At 42.0% G+C, this 23060-nt stretch overlaps 1 protein-coding gene across 2 annotated transcripts in view; it reads left to right on the forward strand.

The window, feature by feature from the left end:
- The window catches only part of LOC115170724 (platelet-derived growth factor C), a 73631-nt gene extending 51100 nt beyond the window's left edge, over positions 1-22531 (forward strand). Inside the window, exons 4-6 of one of the 2 annotated variants that reach the window (XM_029726975.1) lie at positions 19977-20136; positions 20382-20599; positions 21028-22531. In XM_029726975.1, the coding sequence (XP_029582835.1) occupies positions 19977-20136; positions 20382-20599; positions 21028-21141 (492 nt within the window). In that variant the 3' untranslated portion in view covers positions 21142-22531. Of the gene's footprint in view, positions 1-19934; positions 20137-20381; positions 20600-21027 lie in introns of both variants that reach the window. The other variant, XM_029726966.1, reaches the window with a different exon arrangement.
- The last annotated feature ends 529 nt before the right edge of the window (positions 22532-23060 follow it).

Here is a 23060-nt window from a genome sequence, read left to right on the forward strand (position 1 = left end):
AGAAAATCGGCCATCAAAATAGACCTTCTACCACAGTGATCATGTTATTTTGGACATAGAAGTAGTTTTAACATACAAACTTTATAAGACGCATACATTCAGTTGTTCCGAGCACAATTCACTCATGTTAAAGAAGGAGACACGCTTGGCTGGTGCTAGCACATGTGCAGATCAAATTCACAGCTGGAACGCCGATTTAAGGTTTTTACATGTCCTAATAATTCGAAAGACTGCTCAGAAAACCATGTGTTTTTAATCTGTGTATGGTTACTTCGATTTTGACCTTACGCCGATTTAAGATAAGCAGAGTAAGGTGTTTACATGACTTTTGCCATTTAACCTTTTATTTAACTAGGCAATTCAGTCAAGAACAAATTCTTATTTACAATGACGGCCTACACCGGCCAATGCTGGGCCCATTGTGCGCCGCCCTATGGTACTCCCAATCACGTCCGGTTGTGATACAGCCTGGATTCGAACCAGGGTGTCTGTCGTAACGCCTCTAGCACTGAGATGCAGTGCTTTAGACCGCTGCGCCATTCGAGAGCCCGACACGGCCGATTGCCATAATCAGTTTAACCCCTGGTCGGGCCATCCAGCGAAAAATCCTATCGCCATTAGCATAACAAAATTTAAAACATTTTTTTTTTCAAATATACGACTATGTTATATCGTTTTATAGATACACTTCTCCTGAATCGAACCACGTTGTCCGATTTCAAAAAGGCTTTACAGCAAAAGCAAAACATTAGATTATGTTAGAGGAGTATATCGTAAAAGTAGCCACATAGCCATTTTCCGACCAACCACATGCATCACAAATAACCAAAAAACAGCTAAATGCAGCACTAACCTTTTGACAATCTTCATCAGATGACACTCCTAGGACATCATGTTACACAATACATGCATTATTTTGTTCGATAAAGTTCATATTTATATATAAAAACAGCATTTTACATCGGCGCGTAACGTTGACTAACTATTTTCCCTCAAATGCGTCCGGTGAAACAGCGCTACAATTTACTAAATTACTATTCGAAAACATTTTTAAAATGTAATATTGTCATTCTAAGAATTATAGATTAGCATCTCTTGAAAGCACCTGCAATGCCAGATTTAAAAATAACTTTACTGGGTAATCACACTTTGCGATAAAAGGGGATGCGATACTCAGAAAAATAGGCTACCGTTACAGGTCAGCGCCATCTTGGAACAATCGCATATCAAATCTACTCTTGTATACTATTGTCAATAATCCCTTACCTTTGATTATCTTCATCAGAAAGCACTTCCAGGAATCCCAGGTCCACAACAAATGTATTTTCGTTCGAAAAAGTTAATCCTTTATGTCCCAATAGCTTGTTCTTGTTAGCGTGTTCTGAAGGCTGCTCCACCGTCGGCCGCGGGACTTCTCTTTCAATAAAATGCATTTTTTTTTTGTTAGGTTCGTTCAAACATGTCAAACGTTGTATAACATAAATCTTTAGGGCCTTTTTCAACCAGAGCTCCAATAAGATTCAAGGGGGACGATTGCATTGTCTTTCTAAACGTTTCGAAAGGGGAGGGTAGCCAGGGGCGCCGGCGTCATAATGGTGATGGCCCTCCTCATGTGACCACTTTCCACAGCGTCTCATTCAGTCAGTTTTCACAGTAGGAGACTCAAACCACTTTGTAAAGACTGGGGACATCTAGTGGAAGCAATAGAAAGTGCTCAATGAACCATTGCTCACGGTGTGATTTATAGGCAAAGTGATGAAGTTGAGTCCGCAATTCAGAATTCCACATCCTGTTACGATCGGTCTCGGGGTTTTGACTGCCATATGAGTTCTGTTATACTCACAGACACCATTCAAACAGTTTTAGAAACTTTAGGGTGTTTTCTATCCACAAGTATTAATTATATGCATATCCTAGCTTCTGAGTTTGAGTAGGAGGCCGTTTAAAATGGGCACAATTTTTTTTCAAAAATCGCTGTAGCGCCCCCTATCCTAGGCGACCGTCAAGAGGTTAATATCGAATTATTAGTGTGCATGTAAACATACTCAATGCCTTTGAGAACATAATGATCCCCCGAATCATAAATCTCACAAGGTTTTTTTGAGAGTGGACTTTTGGTGATACTACGCAATTTTGGGCATTGAAAAACATTTGTGGCATTGACAACTGGATTGGTGCTGCCGTGATTTCCGCTCCAATATCCCATCTCACTTTACACATCAACGATTACTGGAAGGTAATTTCTGATGCATATCCTCCAGAAATGATTTAATAGATATGTTTCTCTTTGATGTGTGATACCCTGCTCAGAACATTATTTATTTCCCCGAGGTGTTTAATAAAGCATTTGTGCATGCCCGGACCTTTCAATCTCTGCTAAACGAGTTTCATTGTCTCCCGTGGAACAAAGGCATTGTTCATCTTTTTCAGTTCATGCTAAAAAGAACGAGCAGCTTTGGTGTTTAATCATCCTTCCATATAGCACCATATTGATGTTGTCAGAAACACCAGATGGGACTTGATTTTTGTATAGTTTCTCTCCTTTATCTTCAAGACAAATATCAGGAGAGAGAGTTATAAAGCAGATAGATTTACAGAGAATAAGGACCTTACTGATTTGAATGCATCTTTTTACAGAACAATGTCCCCAGTGACTCCTGTCAATCCATACAGAATAGGTCCTCCACCAAATCCACTGCACACCAACATCAACTTGCTTTGCTTAGTCTCCCAACCAAGCACTGCACAAGTTCTAAGATGGATCATGAATGCATTTATTTATGCATGTGAAAGTCATGAGGGGAGAGTAGATGAGGACAGCTTTCTTCTGCTCTAGCTGTATGTTTTATTCACAAACCACAGATCATCTGAACGTTGGCCTACAGTCAATCAAACAAGGATCTGAGGTCTAGTAGTATTTTATTGGCTAAAGCAGCAGTTTCTCTTCTGAACCCCAGGTGAACTTTTCTGTAGTCTTCATCAGTCCTAATCAGAATGAGTAAATACTAATTACCTTATTAAACCATTTACTACACTGGCACTCCAAACCTCTGAATCCATAACCTTGTAAGAATGCAGTTTGCTGTATGATTTTTGCCTTAAACAGTGATTCCCAAAAGCAATGTTGATCTGTCCTAAGGTCTACAATTTGTCCATTTGTTTTTGCTCTATGGTAGAACTGTTCTGTTATTCTAGTGGAAGGGAAGGAGGTGTGTTTTGGCTTAGTCTCCGGCGTACAGTGCACATCAAGAGGCATGGCTGGATCGTGAGGGGCTATATATAATGTCCAATAGGCGGAGAGTATGTGTGGAACCTACAATTCTGCCACCATGCTGTTTTCTCCATGTCACTGCTGCTTTTAGTTGTTGATGATTGGGGGATCTGTGGTAGACTGAGATGAAGCCATTTAGATAGGATACATACTGTACCTCTGTAATGCAAAGCAACTGCTGGGTGTGGAGGTTTCTCAGGTGAATGTCTGGGATTTGAATTCTTTACACTAGACTTGGATTGAATCAACTGCAGATAGTGGATTTCTGGGAAGCACTTTCATATTTGCATTTGTTTGAACAGCAGCTTGGGATAGAGGGGAGTTGACAGTTGGTTTATAAACTAAATATATACAGTAGTAGGAAGATATGTACAGCATGCCGAACACATACATATGTCATGTATATTGAACCTGCATGCATACATACAGTGCCTTCAGAACGTATTCACACCCCTTGACTTGTGGCAAAGCAGTTAACTTTTTGCCCTGAATACAAAGTGTTACGTTTGGGGCAAATACATATTTTCAAGCATAGTGGTGGCTGCATGATGTTATGGGTATGTTTGTAATCATTAAGGACTGTGGAATTTTTTAGGATAAAAGAGAAACTAAGAGCTAAGCACAGGCAAAATCCAAGAGGGAAAACCTGGTTTAGTCTGCTTTCCACAGGACATGGAGATGAATTCACCTTTCAGCAGAACAATAACCTACAACACAAAGCCAAATCGATACTGGAGTTGCTAACCAAGAAGACAGTGAATGTTCCTGAGTGGCCGAATTATGGTTTTGATTTACAGTACCAGTCAAAAGTTTGGACACACCTACTCATTCCAGGGTTTTTCTTTATTTTTACTATTTTCTACATTGTAGAATAATAGCGAAGACATCAAAACTATGAAATAACATGTATGGAATCATGTAGTAACCAAAGAAGTGTTCAACAAATCAAAATATATTTTATATTTGAGATTATTCAAAGTAGCCACACTTAGCCTTGATGACAGCTTTGCACACTCTTGGCATTCTCTCAACCAGCTTCATGAGGTAGTCACCTGGAATGCGTTTCAATTAACAGGTGTGCCTTGTTAAAAGTACATTTGTGGAATTCTTTCTGTTGTGTTATTAAGTAGGGATGGAATACACAAGATAGCCCTATTTGGTAAAAGAACAAGTCGATATTATGGCAAGAACAGCTCAAATAAGAAAAGAGAAACGACAGTCCATCATTACTTTAAGACATGAAGGTCAGTTAATCCGGAGCATTTCAAGATCTTGGAAAGTTTCTTCAAGTGCAGTTGCAAAAACCATCAAGCGCTATGATGAATCTGTCTCTCATGAGGACCGACCACAGGAAAGGAAGACCCAGAGTTACTTCTGTTGCAGAGGATAAGTTCATTGCACCTCAGATTGCAGCCCAAATAAATGCTTCACAGAGTGTAAGTAACAGACACATCTCAACATCAACTGTTCAGATGAGACTGCGTGAATCAGACCTTCATGGTTGAATTGCTGCAAAGAAACCACTACTAACGGACATCAATAAAAAAAAGAGACTTGCTTGGGCCAAGAAACACAAGCAATGGACATTAGATGGGCCAAGAAACACGAGTAATGGACATTCGAGATTTTTGGTTCCAACCGCTGTGTCTTTGTGAGACGCAGAGTAGATGAACGGATGATCTCCGCATATGTGGTTCCCTCCGTGAAGCATAGAGGAGGAGGTGTGATGGTGTGGGGGTGCTTTGCTGGTGACACTGTGATTTAATTAGAAGGCACACTTAACCAGCATGTCAACCACAGCTATTAACGTGGACGCTGGCAGTTGGGAAGCAAGTGCAGGTGGGGATTTAAATAATAAATGGAACATGCCGGAAGACCTACTGGAACAGTGCCTCAGCGACCTGGAGAGAGGTAGGGAGACCAGAGAGAGGAATAAACCGGCATGATTTAGAAAATCTGTCCACAACTACCAGAATGGTGGTGAAACCGTCAGAGGGGGGAGAAGACTGTGATCACACTCTCTCTCTCTCTGCAGCCGATGTGATAAAGTCCTTTAAACAGGTCAACAGGGGGAGGGGGGGTGCAAATCATCTGGGTAGCCATTTGATTAGATGTTCAGAAGCTTTATAGCTTGGGGGTAGAAGCTGTTTTAGAAGCCTCTTGGGCGTAGACTTGGCGCTCCGGTACCGCTTGCCATGTGGTAGCAGAGAGAACAATCTATGACTAGGGTGGCTGGAGTCTTTGACAATTTTTAGGGCCTTCCTCTGACACCGCCTGGTGTAGAGGTCCTGGATGGCAGGAAGCTTGGCCCCGGTGATATACTGGGCCGTACGCACTACCCTCTGTAGTGCCTTGCAGTCGGAGGCCGAGCAGTTGCCATACAAGGCAGTGATGCAACCCGTCAGGATGCTCTCGATGGTGCAGCTGTAGAACCTTTTGAAGATCTAAGGACCCATGCCAAATCTTTTCAGTCTCCTGAGGGGGAATAGGTTTTGTTGTGCCCTCTTCACGACTGTCTTGGTGTGCTTGGACTATGTTAGTTTGTTGGTGATGTAAACACCAAGGAACTTGAAGCTCTCAACCTGCTTCACTACAGCCCCGCCGATGAGAATGGGGGCGTGCTTGGTCCTCGTTTCCCTGTAGTCCACAATCATCTCCTTTGTCTTGATCACCTTGAGGGAGAGATTGTTGTCCTTGCACAACACAGTCAGGTCTCTGACCTCCTCCCTATAGGCTATCTCATAATTGTCGGTGATCAGGCCTACCATTGTTGTGTCATCAGCAAATTGAATGATGGTGTTGGAGTCGTGCCTGGCCTTGCAGTCATGAGTGAACAGGGAGTACAGGAGTGGACTGAGCATGCACCCCTGAGGGGCCCCTGTGTTGAGGATCAGCGTGGCGGATGTGTTGTTACCTACACTTACCACCTGGGGGCGGCCCGTCAGGAAGTCCAGGATCCAGTTGCAGAAGGAGGTGTTTAGTCTCAGGGTCCTTAGCTTAGTGATGAGCTTTGAGAGCACTATGGTGTTGAACGCTGAGCTGTAGTCAATGAATAGCATTCTTACATAGGTGTTCCTTTTGTCCAGGTGGGAAAGGGCAGTGTGGAGTGCAATAGAGATTGCATCATCTGTGTATCTGTTGGTGCGGTATGCAAATTGGAGTGGGTCTAGGGTTTCTGGGATAATGGTGTTGTGAGCCATGCCTTTCAAAGCACTTCATGGCTACGGGTCGGTAGTCATTTAGGCAGGTTACCTTAGTGTTCTTGGGCACAGTCACTATGGTGGTTTGCTTAAAACATGTTGGTATTACAGACTCGGACAGGGAGAGGTTTAAAATGTCAGTGAAGACACTTGCCAGTTGGTCAGCGCTTGCTCGCAGTACACGTCCTGGTAATCCGTCTGGCCCTGCGGCCTTGTGAATCTTGACCTGTTTAAAGGTCTTACTCACATCGGCTGCAGAGAGCGTGATCACACAGTCTTCCGGAACAGCCGATGCTCTCATGCATGTTTCAGTGTTATAAACCTCGAAACAAGTATTGCAGTAGTTTAGCTCATCTGGTAGGCTCGTGTCACTGGGCAGCTCTCGACTGTGCTTCCTTTTGTAGTCTGTAATGGTTTGCAAGCCCTGCCACATCCGACGGGCATCAGAGCCGGTGTAGTACGATTCGATCTTAGTCCTATATTGACACTTTGCCTGTTTGATGGTTCGTCGGAGGGCATAGCGGGATTTTGGGTTAGAGTCCATTTTTTACGCTCCAGTAAGTTGGCCTGTTCTTTACGGGACTGAGGTCCATTGTGCCTTCACACTTACTGTGAGACAACGAGTAGTCATGAAATTCCATTTGAGAGACGCTACAGAGCCCCAGGACAGCAACACAATTAGACCCAACAAAATCATTAGAGAACTAAAAAATTATTACTTGACACATTGGAAATAATTAACAAAAAAACACTGCAAACTAGAATGCTATTTGGCCCTAAACAGAGAATACACAGTGACAGAATACCTGAACAATGTGACCGAACAAAATTAAGTAAAGCTTGACTATGTACAGACTCAGTGAGCATAGCCTTGCTATTAAGAAAGGCCGCCGTAGGCAGACCTGGCTCTCAAGAGAAAACCGTCTATGTGCAAACTGCCTACAAAAAATTAAGTGGAAACTGAGCGCACTTCCTAACCTCCTGCCAAATGTATGACTATATTCGAGACACATATTTCCCTCAGATTACACAGACCCACAAAGAATTTTAAAACAAATCAAATGTTGATAAATTCCCATATCTATTGGGTAAAATACCACAGTGTGCCATCACAGCAGCAAGATGTGTGACCTGATATGCCACAAGAAAAGGGCAACCAGTGAAGAACAAACACCATTGTAAATACAACCCATATTTATGTTTTTTAATTTTCCATTTTGTACTTTAACTATTTGCACATCGTTACAACACTGTATATAGCCATAATATGACATTTGAAATGTCTCTATTCCTTTGGAACTTTTGTGAGTGCAATGTTTACTGTAAATGTTTTATTGTTTATTTCACTTTTGTTAACAATTTCACTTGCTTTGGCACTTTTGTTTTTTCTATTTCACTTGCTTTGGCACTGTAAACATATGTTTCCCATGCCAATAAAGCCCTTGAGAGAGAGAGACTAGTGAAAGGATATGACGGGCAATGCCATGCAGGGTTCCCAAGAGACTAAGAACCTATTTTTATTCCAACCTCAATTGCAGTGTGGTCGATGGCACAGAAAGGTAACTTTTACTGCAGTGGGCTAGGTCAGGGTCACCCAGAGTGTTTCTTGGTAGTCTTAAACAAATCTACTTTGAAACAAGGTATGCACCTCACACACATGGACCATGTCAGATATACACCGAGTGTACTAAACATGTTTGCAGCAAGAATGTACCGCCATCCAGTCTGCAGCAGCTGCGTGATGCCATTGCCTCAGCGTGGAGCAACATTCCTGTGGAAGAACGTTTCTGACATCTTGTGTGGAATGTCCTGAAGAATTTAGGCTGTTTTGGTGGCAAAGGGGTGTCCGACCCGGTACTACTATAGATGGCTGTACCTAATAAACTGTCCGGCAAGTGTATGTAATACACTATATATAAAAAAGTATGTGGACACCCGTTCAAATTAGTGGATTCAGCTATTTCAGCCACACACGTGTATAAAATCGATCTCCGTAGACAAACATTGGCAGTAGAATGGCTTTACTGAAGAGCTCAGTGATTTTCAACGTGGCACCGTCATAGGACGCCGCCTTTCCAACAAGTTAGTTTGTCAAATTTCTGCCCTGCTCGAGCTGCCCCGGGCAACTGTAAGTGCTGTTATTGTGAAGTGGAAATGCCTTGGAGCAACAAAGGCTCAGACGTGAGGCGGTAGGCCACACAAGCAAACAGAATGGGACCGCCGAGTGCTGAAGTGCATAGCACGTAAAAATCGTCTGTCCTCGGTTGCAACTCTCACTACCGAGTTCCAAACTGTCTCTGGAAGCAACGTCAGCACAAGAACTGTTCATCGGGAGCTTCATGAAATGGGTTTCCATGGCATGCCTAAGATCACCATGCGCAATGCCAAGCGTCGGCTGGAGTGGTGTAAAACTCACCACCATTGGACTCTGGAGCAGTGGAAATGCGTTCTCTGGAGTGATGAATTGTGCTTCTCCATCTGGGAGTCCGACGGACGAATCTGGGTTTGGCGGATGTCAGGAGAGCGATACCTGCCCAAATGCACATTGCCAACTGTAAAAGTTTGGTGGAGGAGGAATAAAGGTCTGGAGATGTTTTTCATGGTTCGGACTAGGCCCCTTAGTTCCAGTGAAGGGAAATCGTAACGCTACAGCATACAATGACATTCTAGACGATTCTGTGCTTCCAACTGTGTGGCAACAGTTTGGGGAAGGCCCTTTCCTGTTTCAGCATGACAATGCCCCCGTGCACAAAGCGAGGTACAGAAATGGTTTGTCGAGATCGGTGTGGAAGAACTTGACTGGCCTGCACATAGACCAGACCTCAACCCAATCGAATACCTTTTAGGATGAATTGGAATGCCAAGTGCGAGCCAGGCCTAATCGCCCAACATCAGTGCCCGACCTCACTAATGCTCTTGTTGCTGAATGGAAGCAAGTTTCCACAGCAATGTTCCAACATCTAGTGGAAAGCCTTACCAGAAAAGTGGAGGCTGTTTAATCAGCAAAGGGGTGACATACTCCATATTAATGCTCATGATTTTGGAATGAGATGTTCGACGAGCATCTGTCCACATACTTTTGGTCATGTAGTGTGTGTATGTATGTAATATTCTGTAACAATATTTCCACTTATTTATGCAATATTTGTACAATATTTCCCAGCATTAGAGCTGATCACATTCCTCCACAATATGCAATCCTGCAAGAAAGTGACAATAGCTTGCTCAATGAGATTGCGCTTTAAGGTTTTTGATGGATACATTTTCCTGGATTTATAAAGTCCTGTCAGACATTCTTCAGTGCCTCCTGACATAATACATGTGCATGTACAGCACATACCTCAGATGTCTAGTTCAGCTCACTTCTCACTCTTCACATCGTCAATTCCTCTGTCGTTTCTGGCAGGAGTTGCTGTCCCTCGTCTGCCTGTTAAGCTAGTTTCCTTCTAAAAGATGGACACAGCCTGCAACCAATTTGAAACACCTTTAAGTGATGGCTGCAGAATACAATAGATTCTATTCTCTGTCTGGGTTTTATATCTCTTGAGATGAATTCTTACCCGATGAAGTTGTGGCTAAGATAAAAGACTAAGTATCAGGAAACACAAGAAAAGAGTTAGAATGTGAACATGTTAACTGCAGTTATGAGGCAAAATATTTGCAGGGTTGCTAAGGAGAGGTCATAGCTTAGCTATGTCAAAGGGAGGCAAGTTGATGACTTGCACATTTTGATAACCATGTAAATAATTGGCTGAAAACACAAAAGTAGTCTTTGACTCTGTTCCATCACATGTATTTAGGTTGTTTTGATTTTTAATACAAATACAATTGTGTTGTCTGGTGGTGCTGTTAGAGTTCCAAATATAGGAAACAGAAAAATAAATTCATCAGACTTTCACTTTTGGGCCGATCTGGGCGTTGTTCCACCACTGACAAGTTTCACCACATTTACAGTACCAGTCAAAAGATTGGACACACCTACTAATTCAAGTGTTTTTCTCTATTTGTGCTATTTGTTTTCTTTATTTCTACATTGTAGAACAGTAGTGAAGACATCACAACTATGAAATAACACATATGGAATCATGTAGTAACCAAAAAAGTGTTAAATATAAAATAGATTTTGATTTGTTTGAGATTCTTCAAAGTCGCCGCCCTTTGCCTTGATGAGAGCTTTGCAAACTCTTGGCATTCTCTCAACCAGCTTCATGAGGTAGCCACCTGGAATGCATTTAAATGAACAGGTGTGCCTTGTTAAAAGAAGGAAAGAAATTCCACAAAATAACTTTTAAATGCATTTGAACCAATCACTTGTGATGTGACAAGGTAGGGGTGTTATACAGAAGACTATTTGGTAAAAGAACAAGTCCTTATTATGGCAAAAACAGTTCAAATAAGAAAAGAGAAACAACAGGCCATCATTACTTTAAGACATGAAGGTCAGTCAATCTGGAAAATGTCAAGAACTTTGAAAGTTCCTCCAAGTGCTGTCGCAAAAGCCATTAAGCGCTATGATGAAACTGATTCTCATGAGGACCGCCACAGGAAAGGAAGACCCAGAGTTACCAGCCTTAAATTGCAGCCCAAATAAATGCATCACAGAGTTCAAGTAACAGACACATCTCAACATCAACTGATCTGAGGAGACTGTGTGAATCAGGCCTTAATGGGTGAATTGCTAAAAGAAACCACTACTAAAGGACACCAATAATAAGAAGAGACTTGCTTGGGCCAAGAAACATAAGCAATGGACATTAGACTGGAGGAAATCTGTCCTTTAGTCTGATGAATCCAAATTAGAAATGTTTGGTTCCAACCGCTGTGTCTTTATGAGATGCAGAGTAGGTGAACGAATGATCTCCGCAATGTGTAGTTTCCACCGTGAAGCATGGAGGAGGAGGTGTGATGGTGCTCTGCTGGTGACACTGTCAGTGATATACTTAGAACTCAAGTCACACTTAACCAGCATGTCTACCACAGCATTCTACAACAATTTGCCATCCCATCTGGTTTGGGCTTAGTGGGACTATCATTTGTTTTTCAACAGGACAATGACCCGACACACCTCCATGCAGTTTAAGGGCTATTTGACCAATAAGGAGAGTGATGGAGTGCTGCATCAGATGACCTGGCCTCCACAATCACCCAACGTCAATCCAATTGAGATAGTTTGGGATGAGTTGGACTGTAGAATGAAGGAAAAGTAGCCAACAAGTGCTCAGCATATGTGGGAACTCCTTCAAGACTGTTGGAAATGCTTTCCAGGTGAAGCTTGTTGAGAGAATGCCAAGAGTGTGCAAAGCTGTCATCAAAGCAAAGTGTGGCTAATTTGACGAATGTCAAATATAAAATATATTTAGATTATATTTAACACTTTTTTGGTAACTACATGATTCCATATGTGTTATTTCATAGTTTTGATTTCTTCACTATTATTCTACAATGTAGAAAATAGTAAAGAAAATAAAGAAAAATCCTTGAATGAGTAGGTGTGTCCAAACTTTTGACTGGTACTGTATATTTGGAAAGAATCTTCTTTGCTGCCCTATCTACCATCCCATAATAGATGACAGCTTCTGCTACACCTGAACACTTCAAACTTCTGAGGAAAAACTAAAGTTACCCGACGACCAGATTCTCGATACCAGTTTAACATTTCTGAGAATTCATGCCTGTCAAAAGTTACGCTGGCCCTTTTAAGTGCTTTGTTCCCCAATGCCTTTAGTCGGGCCTCTCAGCTCCTTCCCGAAGCTTTATTCACTGCATTTCATCTGTCTCTGAAGGAGTGCTTGACTGCCACTTATGAGGCCGTGCCTATGGAGTGCCGTTAATTGGAGGACTGTAGCACCGTCAACATTCACAAGCTGTTAATGGTTTCCATTCCACACTCATACCCAGTGCCAAGTCCAGGCAACAGTAAGAGGATTCAAATAGCGAGCAAAAATCTCCACTGTTATTTCTTGTAGAAAGCAGTGCCTTGGACTACAGGAAAATAAGGTCTGAACAGGACCCCATTTATATCGATGGGGCTGAAGTGGAGCGGGTCGAGAGTTTTAAGTTCTTTGGTGTCCACATCACCAATAAACTATTATGGTCTAAACAAACCAAGACAGTCGTGAAGAGGGCACGACAACACCTTTTCCCCCTCAGGAGACTGAAATGATTTGGCATGGGTCCCCTGATCCTCACACAGTTACACAGCTGCTCCATTGAGAGCATCCTGACCTGTTGCATCACTGCCTGATATGGCAACTGCTCGGTATCTGACCGTAAGGCGCTACAGAGTGTAGTGGCCCAATACATCAAAGGAGGGTCAACTAGTTATTAAGGGTTCACATACTTTTTCCACCCTGCACTGTGAATGTTTACATGGTGTGTTCAATAAAGACATGAAAACACGTCATTGTTTGTGTGTTATTAGTTGTGACTTAGATGAAGATAAGATCAAATTTTATGACCAATATATGCAGAAGTCCAGGTAATTCCAAAGGGTTCACATACTTTTTCTTGCCACTGTATATATTTTTTACATTTTACCCCTTTTTCTCCCTAATTTCGTGGTATCCAATTGGTAGTTACAGTCTTGTATCATCACTGCATTTGCATAAACAACATTTTCCGACCTCTGACTCAGCCATGTTGCTTAACTCTGTAGCCGTCCTCCAATCGTGTCATGTTGCTTAACTCTGTAGCCGTCCTCTAATCGTGTCATGTTGCTTAACTCTGTAGCCGTCCTCTAATCGTATCATGTTGCTTAACTCTGTAGCCGTCCTCTAATCGTGTCATGTTGCTTAACTCTGTAGCCGTCCTCTAATCGTATAATGTTGCTTAACTCTGTAGCCGTCCTCTAATCGTATCATGTTGCTTAACTCTGTAGCCGTCCTCTAATCGTGTCATGTTGCTTAACTCTGTAGCCGTCCTCTAATCGTACCATGTTGCTTAACTCTGTAGCCGTCCTCTAATCGTATCATGTTGCTTAACTCTGTAGCCTTCCTCTAATCGTATCATGTTGCTTAACTCTGTAGCCGTCCTCTAATCGTGTCATGTTGCTTAACTCTGTAGCCGTCCTCTAATCGTGTCATGTTGCTTAACTCTGTAGCCGTCCTCTAATCGTATCATGTTGCTTAACTCTGTAGCCGTCCTCTAATCGTACCATGTTGCTTAACTCTGTAGCCGTCCTCTAATCGTATCATGTTGCTTAACTCTGTAGCCGTCCTCTAATCGTATCATGTTGCTTAACTCTGTAGCCGTCCTCTAATCGTATCATGTTGCTTAACTCTGTAGCCGTCCTCTAATCGTGTCATGTTGCTTAACTCTGTAGCCGTCCTCTAATCGTGTCATGTTGCTTAACTCTGTAGCCTTCCTCTAATCGTATCATGTTGCTTAACTCTGTAGCCGTCCTCTAATCGTGTCATGTTGCTTAACTCTGTAGCCGTCCTCTAATCGTGTCATGTTGCTTAACTCTGTAGCCGTCCTCTAATCGTACCATGTTGTTTAACTCTGTAGCCGTCTTCTAATCGTACCATGTTGCTTAACTCTGTAGCCGTCCTCTAATCGTATCATGTTGCTTAACTCTGTAGCCGTCCTCTAATCGTCTCATGTTGCTTAACTCTGTAGCCGTCCTCTAATCGTATCATGTTGCTTAACTCTGTAGCCGTCCTCTAATCGTATCATGTTGCTTAACTGTGTAGCCGTCCTCTAATCGTGTCATGTTGCTTAACTCTGTAGCCGTCCTCTAATCGTGTCATGTTGCTTAACTCTGTAGCCGTCCTCTAATCGTGTCATGTTGCTTAACTCTGTAGCCGTCCTCTAATCGTGTCATGTTGCTTAACTCTGTAGCCTTCCTCTAATCGTATCATGTTGCTTAACTCTGTAGCCGTCCTCTAATCGTGTCATGTTGCTTAACTCTGTAGCCGTCCTCTAATCGTGTCATGTTGCTTAACTCTGTAGCCGTCCTCTAATCGTGTCATGTTGCTTAACTCTGTAGCCGTCCTCTAATCGTATCATGTTGCTTAACTCTGTAGCCGTCCTCTAATCGTATCATGTTGCTTAACTCTGTAGCCGTCCTCTAATCGTGTCATGTTGCTTAACTCTGTAGCCGTCCTCTAAACGTGTCATGTTGCTTAACTCTGTAGCCGTCCTCTAATCGTGTCATGTTGCTTAACTCTGTAGCCGTCCTCTAATCGTGTCATGTTGCTTAACTCTGTAGCCGTCCTCTAATCGTGTCATGTTGCTTAACTCTGTAGCCGTCCTCTAATCGTATCATGTTGCTTAACTCTGTAGCCTTCCTCTAATCGTATCATGTTGCTTAACTCTGTAGCCTTCCTCTAATCGTATCATGTTGCTTAACTCTGTAGCCGTCCTCTAATCGTGTCATGTTGCTTAACTCTGTAGCCGTCCTCTAATCGTGTCATGTTGCTTAACTCTGTAGCCGTCCTCTAATCGTATCATGTTGCTTAACTCTGTAGCCGTCCTCTAATCGTGTCATGTTGCTTAACTCTGTAGCCGTCCTCTAATCGTGTCATGTTGCTTAACTCTGTAGCCGTCCTCTAATCGTGTCATGTTGCTTAACTCTGTAGCCGTCCTCTAATCGTGTCATGTTGCTTAACTCTGTAGCCGTCCTCTAATCGTGTCATGTTGCTTAACTCTGTAGCCGTCCTCTAATCGTGTCATGTTGCTTAACTCTGTAGCCGTGCTCTAATCGTGTCATGTTGCTTAACTCTGTAGCCGTCCTCTAATCGTGTCATGTTGCTTAACTCTGTAGCCTTCCTCTAATCGTATCATGTTGCTTAACTCTGTAGCCGTCTTCTAATCGTATCATGTTGCTTAACTCTGTGGCCGTCCTCTAATCGTATCATGTTGCTTAACTCTGTAGTCGTCCTCTAATCATGTCATGTTGCTTCACTCTGTAGCCGTCCTCTAATCGTATCATGTTGCTTAACTCTGTAGCCGTCCTCTAATCGTATCATGTTGCTTAACTCTGTAGCCGTCCTCTAATCGTATCATGTTGCTTAACTCTGTAGCCGTCCTCTAATCGTGTCATGTTGCTTAACTCTGTAGCCGTCCTCTAATCGTATCATGTTGCTTAACTCTGTAGCCGTCCTCTAATCGTGTCATGTTGCTTAACTCTGTAGCCGTCCTCTAATCGTGTCATGTTGCTTAACTCTGTAGCCGTCCTCTAATCGTATCATGTTGCTTAACTCTGTAGCCGTCCTCTAATCGTACCATGTTGCTTAACTCTGTAGCCGTCCTCTAATCATGTCATGTTGCTTAACTCTGTAGCCGTCCTCTAATCGTATCATGTTGCTTAACTCTGTAGCCGTCCTCTAATCGTACCATGTTGCTTAACTCTGTAACCTTCCTCTAATCGTATCATGTTGCTTAACTCTGTAGCCGTCCTCTAATCGTACCATGTTGCTTAACTCTGTAGCCGTGCTCTAATCGTACCATGTTGCTTAACTCTGTAGCCGTCCTCTAGTCGTATCATGTTGCTTAACTCTGTAGCCGTCCTCTAATCGTATCATGTTGCTTAACTCTGTAGCCTTCCTCTAATCGTATCATGTTGCTTAACTCTGTAGCCGTCCTCTAATCGTACCATGTTGCTTAACTCTGTAGCCTTCCTCTAATCGTACCATGTTGCTTAACTCTGTAGCCTTCCTCTAATCGTATCATGTTGCTTAACTCTGTAGCCGTCCTCTAATCGTATCATGTTGCTTAACTCTGTAGCCGTCCTCTAATCGTACCATGTTGCTTAACTCTGTAGCCTTCCTCTAATCGTACCATGTTGCTTAACTCTGTAGCCGTCCTCTAATCGTATCATGTTGCTTAACTCTGTAGCCGTCCTCTAATCGTGTCATGTTGCTTAACTCTGTAGCCTTCCTCTAATCGTATCATGTTGCTTAACTCTGTAGCCTTCCTCTAATCGTGTCATGTTGCTTAACTCTGTAGCCGTCCTCTAATCGTACCATGTTGCTTAACTCTGTAGCCGTCCTCTAATCGTATCATGTTGCTTAACTCTGTAGCCGTCCTCTAATCGTATCATGTTGCTTAACTCTGTAGCCGTCCTCTAATCGTGTCATGTTGCTTAACTCTGTAGCCGTCCTCTAATCGTGTCATGTTGCTTAACTCTGTAGCCGTCCTCTAACCGTGTCATGTTGCTTAACTCTGTAGCCGTCCTCTAATCGTATCATGTTGCTTAACCTGTTGAGACCACGGGTTAGCAATGAACCATGAGACGGGATTGCTAGCAAGGCTGGAAATTCAAAACATCAAAAATCTAATAATTTCAATTTCTCAAACAATCAACTATTTTACACCATTTAAAAGATAAACATCTCCTTAATCTAACCACATTGTTCGATTTTCAAAGAGGCTTTACGGCAAAATCATAAAGTTAGATTATGTTAGGACAGTACATAGCCACAAAAGTACAAACATCCATTTTCAATTCAAGGTCAGGCGTCACCAAAAGCAGAAACCAGCTAAAATTATGCACCAACCTTTGACAATCTCCATCAGATGACACTCCTAGGACATTATGTTATACAATACATGCATTTTTTGTTCCATCAAGTTCATATTTATATCCAAAAACCGCATTTTACAGTAGCGGTGAAATTCAGATTTTTTTTCTTCTCTGAAATGCTTCCGGTGAACAACGTTACAATTTTCAAAATTACTATTCGAAAACATTGGTAAACTATAATATTGTCATTCAAATAATTATAGTTTAACATTTCGTAAATGATACTGTCTTGCCAGATTTCAAAATAACTTTACTGGGAAATCACAAGTTGCAATAAACCGGGTGCTGTGCTAAGAACAATAAGCTAGCCTAATTAGCTTAGCATCATCTTGTAACCATGTAATATCAATAATACTATTGTCAATAATCCATTACCTTTGATTATCTTCATCCATTGGCAGTTCCAGGAATTCCAGGTCCACAACAAATGTGGTTTCTTTTGACAAAGTTCATAATTGATGTCCAAATAACTCCAAGTTGTTCCATGTTGTTAGCGCTTCGGTGGCTACTAAAAAGTAGCGCGGGGGGGGTGTGTGAAGTCACGGCGAAAAGTTAAAAAAGTTACAAAAATAATCTATTTATGTTTGTTCAAACATGTCAAACGTTGTTTAGCATCAATCTTTAGAGCCATTTTTAACGTGAAACATCAGTAATGTTTCAACCCGACCTCACCTGTGTCTAGAAAAACGTTTTTTTTAAATGTCTCGTGTCTCATGATTGCGCAGGTGCAGGCCATAATGGAAGTGACGACATCCCACGGACGTCAACTTCAATGCATTCTAATTTGCTCCCTGTTAATCATAGAAGCTTCAAACAACTTTATAAAGATCGCTGACATCTAGTGGAAGCCGTAGGAGTTGCGAACTGAATCCTTTCTCACTATGGTATCTAATAAACAATGACACTAAATAGTACAGCCACAAAATTCTCATTTTTTTTAATCAATTTTTCTCAGGTTTTTGCCTGCAATATGAGTTTTGTTATACTTACAGACACCATTCAAACTGTTTTAGAAAATTCAGAGTGTTTTCTATCCGAATGTGTTAATAATATGCATATCCTAGCTTCTGAGTTGGTGTAGGAGGCAGTTAAAAATGGGCACATATTTTTTCAAAATTCTCAATACTGCCACCGTGGCCCGTAGAGGTTAACTCTGTAGCCGTCCTCTAATCGTGTCATGTTGCTTAACTCTGTAGCCGTCCTCTAATCGTATCATGTTGCTTAACTCTGTAGCCGTCCTCTAATCGTGTCATGTTGCTTAACTCTGTAGCCTTCCTCTAATCGTATCATGTTGCTTAACTCTGTAGCCGTCCTCTAATCGTATCATGTTGCTTAACTCTGTAGCCGTCCTCTAATCGTGTCATGTTGCTTAACTCTGTAGCCGTCCTCTAATCGTATCATGTTGCTTAACTCTGTAGCCGTCCTCTAATCGTGTCATGTTGCTTAACTCTGTAGCCGTCCTCTAATCGTATCATGTTGCTTAACTCTGTAGCCGTCCTCTAATCGTATCATGTTGCTTAACTCTGTAGCCGTCCTCTAATCGTGTCATGTTGCTTAACTCTGTAGCCGTCCTCTAATCGTACCATGTTGCTTAACTCTGTAGCCGTCCTCTAATCGTATCATGTTGCTTAACTCTGTAGCCGTCCTCTAATCGTACCATGTTGCTTAACTCTGTAGCCGTCCTCTAATCGTACCATGTTGCTTAACTCTGTAGCCTTCCTCTAATCGTACCATGTTGCTTAACTCTGTAGCCGTCCTCTAATTGTATCATGTTGCTTAACTCTGTAGCCGTCCTCTAATCGTACCATGTTGCCTAACTCTGTAGCCGTCCTCTAATCGTATCATGTTGCTTAACTCTGTAGCCGTCCTCTAATCGTATCATGTTGCTTAACTCTGTAGCCGTCCTCTAATCGTGTCATGTTGCTTAACTCTGTAGCCGTCCTCTAATCGTGTCATGTTGCTTAACTCTGTAGCCTTCCTCTAATCGTGTCATGTTGCTTAACTCTGTAGCCGTCCTCTAATCGTATCATGTTGCTTAACTCTGTAGCCGTCCTCTAATCGTGTCATGTTGCTTAACTCTGTAGCCGTCCTCTAATCGTATCATGTTGCTTAACTCTGTAGCCGTCCTCTAATCGTATCATGTTGCTTAACTCTGTAGCCTTCCTCTAATCGTGTCATGTTACTTAACTCTGTAGCCGTCCTCTAATCGTATCATGTTGCTTAACTCTGTAGCCGTCCTCTAATCGTATCATGTTGGTTAACTCTGTAGCCGTCCTCTAATCGTGTCATGCAGTAGCAGCACCAAAGTGAGTGCTGACTGTAATATCAGAATGTATTATGTTGTCAGTGAATCAGAACAGACATTCCTGTATTGTTGCCATTATTCAGTGTGACAATGCCAATCCAGTATCTCTTTACGCTGTCAAATCAAATCCCTGTTTCTCCTTTCATGACTCAGCTCAAGATTTCTTTCTATTTACTGTTTGTCATGTAGGTTATTAGATATAAGTAACATAATACAAATGTGCTTTGTCAAAGCTTTTCATACACTGTGACAATATAGGGAGTTTGATATCATTAGTAATTAATGCACCAAATAAAGTTACACTTTCAGTGTTGAAGTGTCAATATTATCAGTGCTCGCTTGCTGGCGTCAGTGATGCATTCAACTTGTCAATCACACAGGATTAGGTCAGTATCACCACATAAAGCTACCAGCAAGCTGACATGTCAGACAGAGTGAGCAGAAACCATGCTAGTTCCCAAATGGCACCCTATTCCCTATATTGTGCATTGCTTTTAAACAGAGCCCTATTGCTGTTATTGTATGGGGCTCTCTAAAATAATCCATTAAATGATGCTTAATTCAGTTAGGCCATGAGGCTGAAGTCTAACAACATCCCCCCCCCCCATCTTCCCTTGTGCCGGTTTACTTTAGAGTGTATTGAAGCCCGAGGTAACTCCAGCTCCATCTCTGCAGAGCTCAGATGCGTTGTCTGAGGCCGTGGCTGGCCTCAGCACCGTGGAGGAGGTCATGAAGTATCTGGAGCCTGAGAGATGGCAGCAGGACATGGAAGACCTGTACAAGCCCACTTGGCACATCCTGGGAAAGTCATTCCTCCACAACAAGAAATCCAGAGGTATGGCTGACAGCTGGGGTTGTAGTGATAGGAATTGCAGTGGAAGAAAAGTCTGTCATGTTGAGATGGAGGGAAAAACAGATGCAGTTGAGCAAAGAAATGTAAACTTTTTCAAGACAGTTTTACCATTCTGAAAATGGCAATTTAACGTCAGCTTAGCAATTGATGCCCCTTCTTTAGAATTTAGTACAATGTGTTTAATAATTTTAGGCTGACGTGATGAGATTAAACTATTTCTTGAACAGGGGTGGACCTCAACCTGTTGAGAGAAGAGGTGAGACTGTACAGCTGCACGCCGCGCAACTTCTCTGTCTCCCTGAGGGAGGAGCTCAAGAGGACGGACGCCATCTTCTGGCCTAGCTGCCTCCTGGTGAAGCGCTGCGGGGGTAACTGTGCCTGCTGCTCGCACCGCTGCTTCGACTGCCAGTGTGTGCCCACCCGGGTAGTCAACAAGTACCATGAGGTAAAAATGTGGCATACGTAGCGTTGCGAAGTTCAGAGGTTTGAATATTCCTGGAATCAGGAGGGAATACACTGGAAATCCAGGAATCTTCCAACCATGATTTCTGGAAAACCTGGACATTTTGGGGAAGTTATCAAAAGTTTGCATTTCTAGACAAGGGTCATTAAAAGTACCTACCTGGTAATATTATGTGCAACTTATACAAGAAGTTAATAATTTTTCAGAAAGATAAGCATAATAAACCCAAGCTAAATTACATCCTGTTATTTGGTGGTTGAAATGTGTCATTGATGTATAACAAATGTAGCCTATCATGGAGACATTTCTGCCATGTAGCTAATTGAAGCATATGATGTGTAAATGTGTTTGATGTTGTTTTTGGTGGAGGGCAACTCTCAATCTGCTCTCTGGTTCACCACCCTCTGTAGGTTCTCCTGCTGAAGCACCGAAGCGGGGGCCGAGGCCTGCAGAAGTCCATGACCGATGTGCCCCTGGAACACCACGAGGAGTGTGCCTGTGTGTGCAAAGATGACTGGGACTGATCTCAAACCTGTGTACTGGAGCCACCGGCATCACAGGAGACACTTGAAACTGCACGCGTCTCCCAGCCAATCCTCGTTCTCTTGTTAATTGGACGAGGTTAAAAACTGACTGGAACTACTTCATTTGTGGATGGATCTGGCCGCTGTGGAGGACCTATAGTTGACTTTGAGTGCATTGAAGAGACATGAGATGGATAGACTGCACTGGAATGATGGACCAATCTTAATCATTCTTTAATCTCTGAAGGTTCTCTCTCCCTTTGCTTCTGAGATTTTTTTGTGCTTTTGTTTTGTGCGAAATACCTTTAAGGGGTCTTGTGAAAATTCAACACGTGGCCAGGGAGTATCTGAGAAATTGGGCTCCTCTTCATTCAAGTACCTTTCTGTATATAAGTGAGCTAGCTGCCTTCAGGCCAATTCCTCTGCTACTTTATAATCCCATAAAGGATCACTGTTTATCAGTGATTTCCCACTTCTTTTCCCCATTTTCCCACTGATTAGATCTCTGGAGTGAAATAGTGGTAATAATGTTGAACTGTCATACTGGTGCAAACTGTTATGTGTAAATGTTTCATTTTCATGGTTCTTCTGTACTGTCATATTTTTCTACCAAAGATACTTGTATTCAGTGAGGAGATAGTTGCACACTTAGACCAAGATGCATTTCAACGTACATAGCATCTCAGCAAAGGTGTAAAAATCTGCTTGCTTTAGAACTTCATATAACCCCAATTAGTGAGTGGAAGAATAGATTCGTGGATATTAGATATTTATTTGTTCAATGAAAGGGAATTTAATGCCCAATATGCTGTTTTGTATGCTGAAATTAATTGTAGTTTCTCATTCATTTGTACAGTAGTTGAGTGTTGTTCTTCAATATTATTAATTTCTATGTCTGTCCATGTCATAAGGGTGTGTTCTCTTCTCTACCAAAGTATTTAACATGACCTTTAAGGATGTATGTTGTTGTATCTGACGGTAGAAATAAATCAGTCAGTGTTTTACTGGAGATAGGTACTTGTATTTTGACATAGCCCCCTGCAATATAAGGACTTTCATTTGGTCTCACAAGATAAAGCTTCTGTTTTTCATTGATATCGGAATGGTCTGATTGGTATCATTAGGGAATTTTGACTGAGGGAATTACATTTGGTGGCAGATGGCTACACATCAAAGTGGTCTAACAGATTAAGATGATGGTCATAGGCATGTACTGTATATGGCTCTATCAGTAGGTCTGTTGTGACACCGTATACACTTCATGGACAAAGTGTCAACACACCACTGTCAGATATCAGTGTAAATAGCTGTTTTATGCAGCAGTCATCTAGGAACCCTACTCATGTTCCTCAATTAATGAGGTTGGAAAATAAACAAACTATTTCATTCACGGTTGTTGTTTAATGGCGGAATGGCTAAGGTAACGGATGATTGGATCATTGTGTGTATTTTATTGCCGCTCTATAACAAAACAATTAAGATTACCTCTCTCCACATTCATTAAACAAATTGGAAAGGCATGACCATTAAAGAGCAACTGCTCCTAAAAAGCAACTTCTCGTTTTGATAACGGCCTATGTGGCATCGATATCACTCAAACATGTATTCTAGTGTCAAAATTGATTAAAGTGTAAATATAATAATATTGTTGGTCATAAGTCAGTTTTATTCAAAACTGAGATTTGTGAGATGACAGGAAAAAATTGTATCATAACAGTTTTCCTTGAGTTGAGTTTATTTCAATCCTGCACACATGCCGACAGCTAGCAGCGCCCAATTAATCATACATTTGGAGCGCAGCTGTACGCAACCCCATCGTAATGCCCATGGTCAACTTGGTTTGACATTCGATATCCCTATGGGGCTGGTTAGGGAACATCAGAAAATTAAACAATGTACATGGGACAATATTTTAAAAT

The sequence above is a fragment of the Salmo trutta genome, chromosome 3, assembly GCF_901001165.1.
Source record: "Salmo trutta chromosome 3, fSalTru1.1, whole genome shotgun sequence".
Classification (NCBI taxonomy): Eukaryota; Metazoa; Chordata; class Actinopteri; order Salmoniformes; family Salmonidae; genus Salmo; species Salmo trutta.